A 14,857-nucleotide genomic window follows, 5' to 3' on the forward strand; every position below is an offset into this window, starting at 1 on the left:
GAAAGCATATGCCTTCAAGAGTCATGTGATTTGAACAAAGGGAAAATTTATCAGAGGGAAAACAACGTTTTCTGAAAAGAGAACATGGAAAGTACGAATTACATCTTAAGAAAGGGAACAGCTCAAGAAAACTTCTGCTGGGTATGTGTGTGTGTTTGGAGAGCAGGGAGGGAGGGGAGGCAGGACACACAGAATATCACAGAAACTATGGATATGTACAACTACAAGTGACATTAATTATACCTGACAGAAACACAGTAATCCCTGGAGGGAAAAATATGAAGTGTGACCAAATCAACAAAAACCATAGTGTTGGAAAAATGACTCTGTTCTGTGCAGCTAGTCCCTTTCACTGTTCCACACACAGTATTGAGTACTAGGGATGAACTCAGAAATTAGATCTCAACTAGCTGGTAGTCCCCACCTCTGAGGAACTGACAAACCATTACTTCTAGCCATTGGCTTCACGTCAGTCAAATGAAATGCTGCAGTCATTTCTAGGAGTTTGGGTTTCAACCCATTCATCTGAAGCCTCTAGCATTATTTCTGCTCTCTCGTGTCCGTTATGTTCCACAATAACTCCTTTCTTTCTGGCCTCCTGAAAGCCTGCTCCTCCCCCAGTAGTGCCTATCTTAGAAAATGGCACTATTTTCTACCCAGCTGCTTAAGCCTAAAATTTAGGAGTCCAATTAACAAATAACAGAAGGAATGAATGTTAACAAATGACAGAAGGAGTTACAAAGTGTAAGTGGACGCTAAACCTAGTGAGTGAAAGTTGACGAAGAATGGAATACAGGCATGCTTTACTCTCTTACAAATTGAAGGTAAGACCTTCCACAGCAAAAAGATTACGACTTGCTGAAGACTCATGATGGTTAGCATTTTTTAGCAGTAAAGTATTTTTTAATTAAGGTATGTACTTTTTTTAGACATAATGTTATTGCACACTTAATAAAGTGTAGTGCAAACATAACTTTTATATGCGCTGGAAAACCAGATAATCCATGTGATTCGCTTTATTCAGTCTATTGTGGTGATCTGGAAGCGAACCCTCAATATCTCTGAGGTATGCCTATATTTACATAATCTCAAAGTATCGCCCCACCCCATAATTTATTTAATTACGAAGAGTGGATTAACCTGGTGGACACCATCTTTAACCATGTGGTCAAACTAACATTATCAGTGTTTGGACAAAATAACACCCTGATATGGTGTTAACGAGGAGGGTTTGTTTAATTTCTTATGATCAGACTGAAGTTACGCATCGCTGGCAGGAACACTACAGGAGAGATTACATGCAATTCTCTGCATTGTATCAGGGAGAATGTGATGTGGGTATGTATCATTACTGGTGATGTTAATCTTGGCCACTTGGCTACGGTGATGTCTACTGGGTTCCTCCATGACAAAGTTATTAAAATAACTATTTTCCCTTTGTTATAAATATACTGGAGTAGATAATTTGAGATTATACAAATATCTTTTGCCTCAGACTTTAGCCCACTAATTATCCATTGATGGATCTTGCCTGCAACAATTATTACTATGCTGTTCAAATGATGATTTTCTATTCTCATATGCCTTCTACTTTTATTAACTGAAATTCTTCTGTAAGAAAGAGCTATCTCTTCCACCCCATTTATTTCTTTACTCATCTATTCATTTAGTCATTGCTAGACATACGGATATTTACTTTATTCTATGGATTATAGTGTGATGTTATTGTTATTCATTTTCTTGCTCAAATTATTGCAGCTTTGGCCATTGGGAGTTCTTTCAGGTTGGTTCCAATGTTCTTTCAAAAAGCCTCTATCTTCTTTTGAGCACCTTCTTACTTTCAGGCACAAAAGGCTCATGGTGTATTTTTCCTGCCCCAGAGCCTGAGTCAACCATGTCTGCAAAGATATTAGTTTTTAACATGATCTGATTACAGTCCTGAAACATCACTGTGGCAGCAGCAGTGTGGAAGACTGATGGGAACAGAGCATCGAGGCAGACAGACCAATAGGAGATCCTGTCACAGTTCAGAACTAATAAAAGCTAGAACATGAATATCATCAGCAAGGTGAAGAGGAGACAGATTCCAGAGTGTTGAGAGGTCGAAATGACAGTTCTTGGCATCAACTGAATACTGAGGAGTGTAGGAGGAGATGGCACCCCTGAGGACTCCCAGGTTTTCCTGGGGAGTCTGGCAGCATAATACCCAGCACAGGAAATGAAAGACAACCTACCTGGTGGCAGAGGGAACTGGTTCTGCCTGGGTGTAGGGTGGCCATGTAGTAGGTTGTCATATACATAGTCCTGGGGCTGCGGAAGGAGGATGAGGCAGAGGCATCTTTGCATTAGACGAGATTGTTGTGAAGAAAGTAGAGGGGGAGGACAGAATCTCGTGCCACATTGTGAATAGGGACAGAGAGACAGGAGAGTCTGAAGAGCAGACAGGGACAAAAGGTGTCAGGGAAGCCTGGAGAAATTGAGTGTCAAGAAAGTGACCAAGGGTGATAAATACAGCAGACAGGTCAAGTAAGGTAAACGCTTAAAAGTTTTCACTTGATTTGGTGATTATATTTAGCAAAATTTTACAGAACAGTTTTAACGGAACGATAAGATAGAAGTCTAAGTGCAGAGTGAAGAAAAAAGCAGGAGGTGAGACCGTGGACAAGATAAACACGCTTCTTTCAGGAATTCTGCTTGCAAAGTAAAGGAAATTAATCATGCACTTGTTAGAAGAAGAGAGAGTTTGTTTGCTTTTAATAGATGCATTCACCCAACGGTTGCACATTTCCTATATGCCAGGCACCAGAAAAGCATGATGCTACGGGAAAGGAGCCAGAAGAGAAGGGAAAAAATAAAAGTACAGGAGAAGGACAAAGGTATACAACAGAGCAACATCCTAGACTAAGAAAAAGGAGAATATGGGTGGGACAGCTGGGGAGGGAGGGCCAGGGAGAATTAGCCTCGACTACCAATTCCTGCTCTATAAAAGAATGGTGTGCAAATCATCATTACATGACATTTAAACAGCATTAAAGATGATCGTCAAAATTTTTATGTCCAAATTTTAAAAAAAAGGTAATACTCTAGATCAACAGTCAGCAAACAACCACAGCCTGTTTCTGTATGACTTTTGAGCTAAAAATGGTTTTTATATTTGTAAAAGGTTGTTAAAATAAAAACAAAGAAGAATGTGTAACAGAGACCACATGTGGCCCGGAGAGTCTAAAATATGTCTGACCCTTTACCGAACAAGTTTGCTAAATCCTGCTCTAAATGTTTTTACAATAGCCAACATACAACCTTTTAAAATCCAGTCCAATGGAGAGGCAAAATAATAACTTTGAGAAAGCACCTGCAAAAGTGTCAGGGTAATGGTGATAAATCTGAGAAAAAACATCAGATACAAACTGTCAGTTCCATGTTTTTCTATTCAGGTATGATTTTTCAGATGCTATTTATTCTTCTATAACCTTGAGATGATAATGCATCTTCCTGGACAATAATCTGGTTTTACATAATAGCACAAATCTGTTCCTATCTTCAGAAACAGATAAACCTGGACACAGTCCCTAAAGTGGGTTTACTGGCACCCACAAAAAAATATAAAGGGAAAAAAAAAAACCAAAGTTTTTTTTCTAATTTATTTTAGAAGAAAAAAAAAACTGGAAATTAAAATGTCAAATATGGGAATGATGAAGCAAATTATATGGAACAGATATGATGTAATAACAAACAACCACTAAAAATAATTATCGGCATTATAGTGAGATATAAGAGATATGAAATGACTTCAAGTGAAAAGATGAACCATAAGTACTACGCGCATATAGATTACAACTATAACGATATAGTAAGTATGCTATTCAGAACCAGAAATTAATTTAGGGTGATATAAATAATTAAACTCTCCTGTGATTTTCCATATTTTTGTGTGTAAAAAATAGATTCTTAAAACTTAAATCTAGTTCTTGTAATTTTGAAAGTAAAGCAGTCAATAAAATTTCTGTCTTAAAAGACAAGGTTTGAAAACACATGTTAAAAACTTTTAAGATGAGTTCAAAGACAGAATCATGATGCAGCAACTTGTGAAGCAAAAAATTCTTCTAGAATGAAACAAGTATGATTCCTTGTTCTGGTCACACCCTGACCTTTTGGAAATATACATAAAAGAAAGACATTCATGCCTCAACCTGTCAAACAGTTCCAGATTTTCTGCTAAGGTGCGATTTTTCGCATGCTATTTAAAAGAGGCTCCTTCTATAACCATAAGACCCCATACAAATGGTCACGTGAAGAGAAAGCCCCTTTGATTTGGGGGCACTTTCAAAGCAATTCAAATCAAGGTTTTAAGTGAAGGTTAAGAAACTGTTTCTTTTTTTTTTTTTTTAGAAAAGCAGATAGTGAGAGTAGGGAAAAACAAAAGAACATAAAAAATAACAGCTACAGCTGAAACACACCCCCTTTCAGTTCCTTTTAATAAATGAGAGGCAGCTCCTGCGTAAGCTTCATTTGAGCATCTTTAAACTCAATCTTAAAACCACCTTTTTACTTCTGGCACCTTCTTAATTTATAATCAATCTACTATTATAAACTTCTCCAAACAACTTGAAGCTGAAAAATGCCTTCTAAAATGTTGTCAAGGGAATGAATACTTCTCAATGAATTCTTTAGTCATGTTGTAACAAAAGCTCCCTCACTGGAGCTGCTACTTCTGAATAAAGAATTTGGTCCTTTCTTCTCCCAGGTTTCTTGGCACCAGAAATAGACTCTGTTGGAGCTGACTGTGCCATCTGAAACAGTCCAAAGTGCAGACTCTCTTGTTGGTTAAACTCTGTTGTAAGGTGGTTGTATTTTGTCCCTCTCCCCCAGCTCCCAATACATATTCAGCTACACAGTAAAATGTTATAGCAAAAACATTAATCCTATTTGGAAGCAGTATGTATACAGTATCCTGAATTCTGATCTAGTTCTTCATTGGTACTTGCAGATTGCAGTCAACTCAACTCCCTTCCGTACAGATTTTCCACTAATGGATGTAGTGCCTCTGGCCCTAGAGATAAAAGATGAGGGCTTTAAAAGCACCAGCCTGTCTGTTCTATTTCTCCCTACTGAACAGAAGACTGGTATGGGCCACACTGAAGGTACACGCAATACACTAAAGAAGCCTGTGGGAGGGAGTAATTGCTTGGCAGAATGGGAAAAATGTTACAAAGGGATATTGGAGCCTAGTCCTGAAGGATGACTATGAATTAATCTGTGAGAAAAGAGCAGGAGGTCAAGAAAGGCAAGGACAAGAAACACACATATTCATAGACACATCAAGTACTCCTTAGAATGTTCAAGAAATAGAAGAGTATAATTAAGGTGTTTATACAGCAACATTACCTCAAATTCAATACATCAAAGACAGATTATCTTCCCTATTTTGCTTAAGCAGCCAGGTTCAAAACCAATTATCTATTCCTTCTTCTTCATCCTTAGTTCTCATATTCAAAGAGCAGCCAGTTGCTTCCCTCCCTAATCCTTGAAATCGGCCAGTGGACATCACCATGCTGTGCTAATCTGAATCAGTCAGCAGTTCCAGTCTCGTCCCCTTCCAGTCCTTAAACATACAACTAAGTTACCTTAAAGTAGAGTTCCATTCATGTTAATAGTACTATTCTTTAGTAAGTGAATAAAAATCTGTACTTTACAGAACCTTTCAAACTGTCCTGAATTTAATATTCCCAGTAAGTGATGATAAGCAGTGTTTGCTGGAAATAACGAGGAAGTGAAACTGCTCTCTCCTTGGTCTTTCCTCTTCCTCACGGGCAAGTCCTATTGCTAACATCTCTAATCCAGCCACTTCACTCCGACTCCACTGACAAACCCTTGTTCAAGGCATCCTTTTCTTTCTACACCTTTTCTTTCTTACACCCCAGCAATGTCTATCCATAACCCTTAAAATAAAACCTAAACTCTCTCCAGACAAACGTTAAGTTGCAAGATTTTTATGGGTCTCTTTCCCATACCCTGCCACGTCCCCAGCCAACTCCCAATACACATTCAGCAACTCAGAGAAATGTTACAGGGAAAGTTTAATCTCATTGGGGAGCAGTTTAAGTGCCAACCCAAACTCAGTGCCAACCTAAATTCACCCCTCTAACCCTCTGTCATACCACTCTACCCACTGGTCATCGTCTCATCATGCTGGTGCTCTTCTGCTCCCAAGTGTGCCAACCTGTTCCTGTCTCCAGACCATAGCACTTCTGTTCCCTGTGGCTCCCCCACCCCAGCTCTGCTCTCCTTGAATCCTCCCCCTCCTCCAGATCTCAGTTTAAATGACACTTCCTCACAGTGTGTTCCCTTCACTCATCTACAGCAGCAACCGTGTCTACCCCTTACATCTCTATAATCAGACTTCTCCACTGTCTGCCTCCCCAGCTGGACTCTATGGACGCTGGAGCCCTGTCTGCCCAGTGCACGGCAGTGCAGCACATAAATGCTCAAAAAAGTTTAGTGAATGAACAAGCATATTAAGAAACCTTGACCAAGAATCTATGTTCTCTACTTCTAAAAAGTTGTTTCTGTAAATGTTAATTGGGGTTACTAATATAGTAGTGAATGATCAGATGAGTCATTGAAATATATTTTAGAGCAGACTTTCAGAAGTGTCTACTCCAAAAACAAAGCAAATCTATTCTTTCCCCATTCTTAAAATTCAGATACCACCACACAATACTAGGATATACAGTATTGAAAAATTAAGTGAACATCAAAAATAATTTAAAAATTGTTAGTTTTATGTTTATTTCCTTTACTAGCCTCATAGAGATAGAAAAGACAAGTTGAGTGACTTAGGTCTCCACATACTCAGTTTCAGTTTTGACATTGTTTGTAGGAGATGACTGAATACACACTCCAATGGCAGCCAGCACGCAAGAAAGAAAGCAGAGCCTTGGAAGGCATAGTGTTCTGTAAACTACTGAAATGTAAGCTCCTTGTCTATCTCTCGTCACCACTGTCTCCCCAGCAGCTCCTGCTGCTGATACTGAGTTATGTCCTGTGTATTTGCTGAGTGAATGAAAACCTGTAATCAAGCCCCTAAATAGTTAATGCTAATTACATAAGGTCCCTTTATTGGGAACTGCATCTATGATGAATTAATACAGAGTATACTTCAATACTTTTAGATGATGCTAATTTCTGAACTGTAATTTATTAATGGTAAGCACAATCCCACCAGCATATGGGTTAAGGCAGTGATGACATTCCTAAAGAATGTGGCAACAGCTGTGACTGTGGGGAATATTTTCATAAACCCTTTTTCTATCAATAGGAAAGAAGATGGTAAACAAAAGAAGGATAGCAACTACTCTGTCCCTGCCCCGCTGCAGGAGGTGATGACAATGAGAATTTCACTCCCTCCTTGCCAACACTGGAGATTATCATTTTCAGGCAGAGCTCTGCTCACACAAGTCAGTACTGTTAAGAAGCCAGGCAAGAAAATAAATAAACAAGCGAGCAAGCAAGCAAACAAATCACACCCAAAGAGAAGCCTCTAGTCTGCTAGGGTAAGTCTACACTTCTCATGCTAGCTTTAGTGTAGAGAGACAAGCTGAATGTCTGTGAAAAGTTCTTCCTTTTACTAACCAAATGGGAGGTTATAAGATGAGGGGTTCAGCTGGCCTCCAATTCCATCCCTGAAGTAGAGGTGGGCTATGGCAGGGAGAGAACAGGAAACAATTATCAATGACCTTTCTTTCTAAGGATTCTTACTGCTCTTTACAATCCTACTTTCCAGTGAATGACTGTGCTCTACAAGTTAGAAGGGACTTATACCAACTTCACATCCTAAAGGTGAGGTTTCCTCCAGTTCAGGGACAGATTGATATAAAACTATGTTTTACAATATTTCTACTCATTTACCACATTAACATAAAAATCACGAGCATCAAATGGTCTTTAGAATTGTTCCTAAAAAGATACAGAACTACTCAGTAGCCGAGAGAATCACAAAATACCTATAAGCAAAAATATACATTTAAGGTTCTATAGCCAATAGCATATTAACTCTAAAAAGGAAAACATAGGACACTTTACTGCTCTATATTCCATTATTCAACAGTCTATTTTTAAAAACCAGTCCTTCCATCTTCCATTTATGATATACACTGCTTCTCAAAGCTTTATTGCTTGAAGGCAACCTCTCTTTTATCTAACAAAATATTTCACCAAGATCTTATTTTCCCTAAGTACTCTATTTTTCTAATATTTCTGAAGAGGAAAAATATAATTTATTCCCACAGAGAAATAGAAGCAGCAAGCGTTAGATCATCATTTTATGGCTAAGTTGCTCTTTGGCAATACTTAGGACGAGGACTTCACTCTGCTCTTCTGAGCACAGGGGTCAAGGGCCCTGGCTGAGCATTGGAGGGCATTTAGATGGAGAAACGACCTGGACCCTCCATAGAGCTACAGCTGTCACCTTTACATGAGTCTTTGATTTCCCTCCCATTTTGGACTCATCATGTCTTAGGAGGCAAAGAACTCATGGGAAGCACTCAAATGCAAAGTTGCAACCATACCCTGCCACTTATCGCACCCACACCCCTGCTTCTCCACCCTTAACCTAGAATTCTAACTCACAAATCATTCACTTCTATAACAGTTTCAGTACACTAAATGACAGACCTGTATCCTTCAGAAGGATGATACAGCACCCCAAAAGAGCTCCCCTTACTCATAAGGCAAATGACTCCTTATTTGTCCTAATTATGTTTTCTTTATGGATTATAAATAGATTTTAAGCCTCACTTTGATATCATGAGACAAATTAATAAACAGTTTTAAACAACAGATTAAGGTGGTTTTGTAATCTAGATGTTTAGTCTATATTATTCAAATCTAAATCCAAAGAACAGTGTTTCTATGAGGAAAAGCACTTTGTTTGACTCTCTAAATTATATAATAAAAATTACTCTAAGAACATTGAAGAGGACTTATAAGGGAAAATACAAATTGTAAAAAGAGGCAGAAATCTAAGGGCAAAGATAGAAGAGTGCGGATTTATCAATTAGTATTCGTTAAAGTAGGTTTTATTTCTATCACATTACTATTACAGAAAATAATCCTCTGTAAAATTCTACAATAAATCCAAACATTCAATACTTTACTTTGTTACATTCACTAGTCTAACATGAATTTTATTGATTTGTTTCATCATTTGAAACCTTCCAAAAAACTCCAGAATTAGAGCATTCACTGCTACTAACAGTGGCAATTGCTGTCTTGTGTAAATAAACAAATAAATTTAAGCTGACATGAGTCATCTGTTAAATTTAGAGCTCCAACTTATAAGTGCTTAGTTTCCTTAGAAGCCTAGAGAAAATACTTCTTTATCTTCTGAAACTGAACATATTTTAATATCACTTTTGAAAAACTCACATAAGAACAGGGTTTAATCAAACATGATTGGAAATACTGAAAAGGAAGAGAAGGAAAACATAGAGGGGGAAGAGAGGAAGGAAGAGAAAAAATCATTTTCAACCATGTGACTACAAGCCCTTCAGGATCTATTTCATCTTTTAAGCAGTTGTTAGAATGCCTTATAGCAGATGGATAAAAACAAACAAGGCCTAGATCCATTAAAAAACATTCAGGCCCAACTTATTTCCTTCCCAGGCTCAACTTATTTCCTTCCCATCACTATAAGAGCACAGCAGGAGACATGTATAGTCAATTTGATTTTTAAAATGCTCAGGTTTTCAGGAAGAGTCTCAGAACCTGGAGCTTCTACCTGAACTTGAACCTTTGAGCACTAAAAAACGTCACAGGCTAAAATTGCCATTCAAAATCTTTATAATTATCATTCAGGAGCTGCTATATACACAGATGACTATAAACTCACAGCACAAGAGGAAGAAAAGGGACTTGGAGACTAAGAGCATGCCCTTCACACAGCAGACAATACTAATGGATTTTGGTGCTCATAAACTATAGGGCGAATTTCAGGTACCCAAAGAGAGGATGATAGTTTCTATGTTACTATGAAAACTGGACTCCTACAGAGATCGTATTAGTCTCCTTAAGTAGTGTCATCAGCATCATCCACAAGTCAAATTTTATATTTAAATGGAAAACCAGGCTCATCAATAATTAGGCCTTGGAATACATCTGGATTAACAGCATAAAATATGTACTTGTTACAAAACAACTCTATAAGGATGAGTTTACATAGGAGAGTACCCAACCAAGTCCTGTATAACAAGGCAAAGGATTGCTTTAATGTCAATGTAAAACAAAACTTAAATAATACAATAAAGCTGTTAAGAACAAAAACAGACCCCTCCTCACAACATATACACACAAAGCAAAACAAAAATAGCATAGAGCGACATAATTTAGACTTACAGGGGCTTTGCTGTTCGTGTAGCCCAATCAACCTTTCTTTACACACGAGGAAACTAAGTCCCAGAAAAGGTGACCAATGTGACCTAGGCTGGATTCTAGGCCCAATGTCTTCACTCAACCCTCACTAAAGAAGCTTTTTCTCAAAAAACGAGGAGGGGAAAACTGCCATTCTTATTGTTGACTGGTTCATCAAAGAATCCAAAAATCTTGGGACTCTTTCTCTCCAAACTAATATTCCAACAGATCCCCCAAAAAACTAAAATTCTCAAAAAATGAATACAGAACGAGGACATGTACAGAGCCACTATAATGTTACTGCAAAATCACACAGCAATTCATTTTCAAATCCTTTTCACATACATTACTCCACAAGATCCATAGCTCATGAGAGAAAGGAGTCTGAACTCCACATCAGACTATTGGGATTGTGCCAGAATCAGAAGAGCCTCAGACATGAAGCAAAGCAAACTTTGCAATATTCAGAAGAAAGGGAAATTTCCTGTAAGCCTCAGGGAACTTTTCCCAGAAGGTCCAGGGTTGCTGAGAAAGGAAAGATTCTGTGGGTCCTTACAGCCATGAATTCAATTTCAGCATTCTTAAAGGTTGTCAGCTGCATTAAGATTTAGTTTTACCAACAAAACAAAGGAAAAAGTGTCATTCAGGGATCAAAATGAGGAAAAATCCGGAAGAGGGAGTACTGAATTGAATGATGGACTACGGAAGGTGCCGCCTGCCTGCCTGCCTTTCTGTAACATCTGTATCCTAAGGCTGCATGACACATACTCTACACAACCTTCCTTCAGGTTATCATTAGAGATTTGTTACTTAAGTTGAGTTTTCTGGCTTTTTCCTTTTATACTATACCTTTGGTGTGGTATGATAGCTAAGACAATCAGAAGGAAAAACAAATGCTAAATCAAAGATAAAGCACAGGAAAAGATTAAATCAATAAGATAAAAGACTTTTCTATATTAAGTAGAAATTATGCCAAATGAGTTGCTTTAATTCTGTTTGACAAAGTTGGATTGGTTCCCTTTGTTGAGCAATATATAACATTGTTTCCAAATCACACTTAAGAGGCTTATGACAGTTAATAAAACTGGGCTAACTAAAGACATTAAATAGATTTTTATAAAACTTCAGACTATCAAACTTCTGAACATCCAATTCATATATTAACGATATCACAGGCCTCAATGCTTAAGCTTCAAAAAGGAAAGTAAGAAACATCAAATTACAGAACATACAAATTCACTGTTTCAATATAATTAAAGTTCTGTTCAAACAAACCATATATTATAAAAAAGTCCAGTTATCATTGGTATCAAAAATTACTAAACAGATTGTTTCTCACTAGTAATATGGATTAGTCAAATTACTTCTAAGTGGCCTTGAGATCGATAATTTTAAAAGACTACCCAAGAACGTTCTACCAATTCAATAGCCAAAAAAATCTTAAAGCAATTAGTTACTGAAAAAAGAAACACAAATTGACTGATTCGTAAAATGTCAAAAATATCTGCCCTACCTACTGCACAAGATGGTTGAAAATTTACATCAAAATGAGACAGTATGTCAAAGTACTTTAAAAAATTAGTATCATAACCTTGTAAGTAACTAATAAAGTTTACACAAAGAATAGTTAAATACGAGTAATGCTGTAATTTTGTATACGAGTAATGCTATAACTTTGTATGGTAAATGAGTAGGAGACAAGTTTCATTACTGTGGCATCTAATCTTAGTTCAACCATTAAGTATAAGTAACCTCATGGTAAGTCACTAATGTCCACTGAGCCCATTATCTTATTTGGAAAGTAATAGAATTGGACTAGAGGAGATCATAAGTCCCTTTGGCTCTCTTATTTTGATTAGCAATATTTCACACCTAAATTACTGTTATAAATAAGTAATATTTCACATTACTAAATATTCGCATTATGTGCCACCATGTCACAAGTGGATACCCCACCTTTCTTAATTCAGCAGATATAGCAGTGAATACTACCACCTTTACAGATCTATGTGCAGACCTGTGAAATGTTCAAAGCACTATTAAATATTCCTTCACAGGGTGGGTCAAAGATTAAATGAGAAGAAGATACATTTTATCTCTCATTTATAGTGAGTTGAAGCCAAGATCAAGTCACCTACCAGAACTCACAGCTGTAAGTATAAAAGATTGAAGGAAAAAGCAGGTCCCATGCTCTTCTCAATTAGGAATAACTGAGTATCTGAAATGGAAATGTAACAGAGCCAATCCTCTAATGCCCAATCTGTGGTGGTAGAAAGACAGGCAGTCACTCATTCAACACATTTGCTAAACCACCAGGCTCTATTTTTTCTGGCTGCCAGGGACACAATAATGAACAAAAGAAAAATCCCTGGCCTCACTGAGCTTACATTGTGGTTGGGGAAGATCAACAAAGTAAATAAGTAAAATATAGGGTGCATTATACTGGTAAATGCTGTGGAGAAAAATAAAGCATGAAAAGGGGATAGAGAGCATGTGTTTGGGATTTAAAATTTTCTTTTAAGTCGGCTGGATGCCACTTAAAGAATTACAACAATAATGCATTTGAGTAGTTTTCCTAAGCATTTCCCCAAACAGAGAACACTGGATACCGGGAAGTCTGTGGCCTGCTGATTCCAATTTGAGACTGATTGCTCAAACCTCTGAACTGCCAGCTATGAGCTGTCATATTGGCAATCAAATCCCCTAGTAAGGAAGACTCCCCCACAACACCTTTAAATCCACAAAGTGCAAATGGATTTACGAAAGAGAGAGCCAGGAGAAGTTACAAGAGCACTTGAACTGCTTCTGAGTTAGCACAAATGTCTCCCAATGCAAAGATTAAAACGTAGTTTGTGTGCTGAGTTCTGCTAGGACAGAACACTAAGGATGCAGTACACATCATTTTGCTCTTTCTAACCTGTCAATTTTAGTGACATTCTCTACTATTAGTCTATACTTAACCAGCTTACTGTGCTGTTTTTCCAGCTTTTAGCATTTTTTTCTTTTATTAAAAGAGCAACCCAGTTTGCAAGAAAGTTGCTATAAGTTAACCGCCCTCTGCGAGATCTGATACACTTGGTTAAGCACTATCTTATCAACCTTTAATTAACCTGGTTAGTTGATATGGAAAATCAGGTTAAGCTATGTTTTACTGAAGTTTTAAAATGCCCTGAGTCGCTAAAACCTCCTGGTTCTTTAGTTGTAACCGCATCCTGAGAATTACACTGTCTTTTAAAATTCACTACAGCTTACTTCAACGTGTGTCTATAACGCACAGTCCTTTCAAAAGGAGTTCCCACAGGGAGTGGAAAAGACTCGTAAGACAAGAACTTTGGCCTTGGGGGGTCAGATCGCCTATTCTAAGATGCAGATCCAATAAGGTTTTCCCTCTGCCTACACTCGGGTGCAGGTTGTTTGTTTGGCTTCTCCGCAGGAGGGGCGCTTCCTGCCCCTGGTCGGGGCGACTATGCGTCGGTTTGGAGGCGAACAGCGGGCAAACTTCAGCCGGAATCCGCGGACTGGGCCCAGCCGAGGGGGCGGCTCTTCCCAGCTGCGGCCCCGCCCTGCTCGCGGGTGCAGGTCCCCCGGCCCGCCCAGGACTGCGCCTGGGGGAGTCTGGGGGCCTCCGGGGCTCGGAGGCCGCGGCGAGCGCCGGGCTGTGAGAATCCGAGAGAGGGCGGAGGACTGCGGCCCGGGTCCGGGGTCAACTCCACGAGGAGTGGGGGACCTGTCGGGGGCCTGTGGGGGGCCTGGTCTGGAGGTGGGCGAAGCCACAGGAGCTGTCATGGGGGCCCGCAGGAATGTCTGACGGGAGGGACTCCGCGCTGACCGGTGACCAGGGGGACCCCGGCAGCTGAGGGGTGGGGACAGGGACTCCAGTGCCCCGCCCGGCCCGCCCCGCCCCCAGGCTTCGGGCAACGCGGCCCCGCCCGGCCCCCTCCTCACCTGATGTACGGACTGGCCGCTGCCAGGATGTTCTTCTGCACCGGGATCTCCTCCCCGTCGAGGACCAGATGTGCGTCGCAGAAGCGGGACTCCTCGCGGAAAGAGCTGAGCGCTCGCAGCAGGCGCGCGGCATGCTGAGGGTCGGACACGGCACTGCCCTCGGCCATCGTGGTGCTGGCTAGTCAGCTAGTTCAACCGGCTCCAGACGCTGCCCCGCGGGACCCTTGGAGCGGTCCACGTCCGGCGCGCGCCCCGTCTGCACAGTCCGCGCGCGCGCGCGCGCCCGCTCGGCCCGGCTCGGAGCGTTCTGTGAACAAGCGCGAGCTCCTAAAACGCGCCTGCGCCATCCGGAGCGCGAGGGGTCGGTATCTTTAAGGAGCCGCGTCATTACGTCATCTCTCCGCGACGCTCCCGCGCCCTCTCTACTGCCGTACCCAGAGGCGGCCAATCAGAAGCCTCGTTGCTTCGTCGACCGCCCCCCCCCATCCCCGCCCCTACGTAGCCA

The 14,857-nt window shown here is 40.1% G+C and overlaps 1 protein-coding gene across 1 annotated transcript in view; it reads right to left on the reverse strand.

Moving 5' to 3' along the window:
• GAN (gigaxonin) overlaps nt 1-14,666 on the reverse strand; it is a 56,837-nt gene extending 42,171 nt beyond the window's left edge. Inside the window, exon 1 of the mRNA XM_011356642.2 lies at nt 14,353-14,666. Coding sequence (XP_011354944.1) covers nt 14,353-14,519 — 167 coding nt within the window. The 5' untranslated portion in view covers nt 14,520-14,666. The remainder of the gene's footprint in view (nt 1-14,352) is intronic.
• Nucleotides 14,667-14,857: the final 191 nt, after the last annotated feature.

The sequence above is a fragment of the Pteropus vampyrus genome, unplaced genomic scaffold, assembly GCF_000151845.1.
Source record: "Pteropus vampyrus isolate Shadow unplaced genomic scaffold, Pvam_2.0 Scaffold29, whole genome shotgun sequence".
NCBI lineage: Eukaryota > Metazoa > Chordata > Mammalia > Chiroptera > Pteropodidae > Pteropus > Pteropus vampyrus.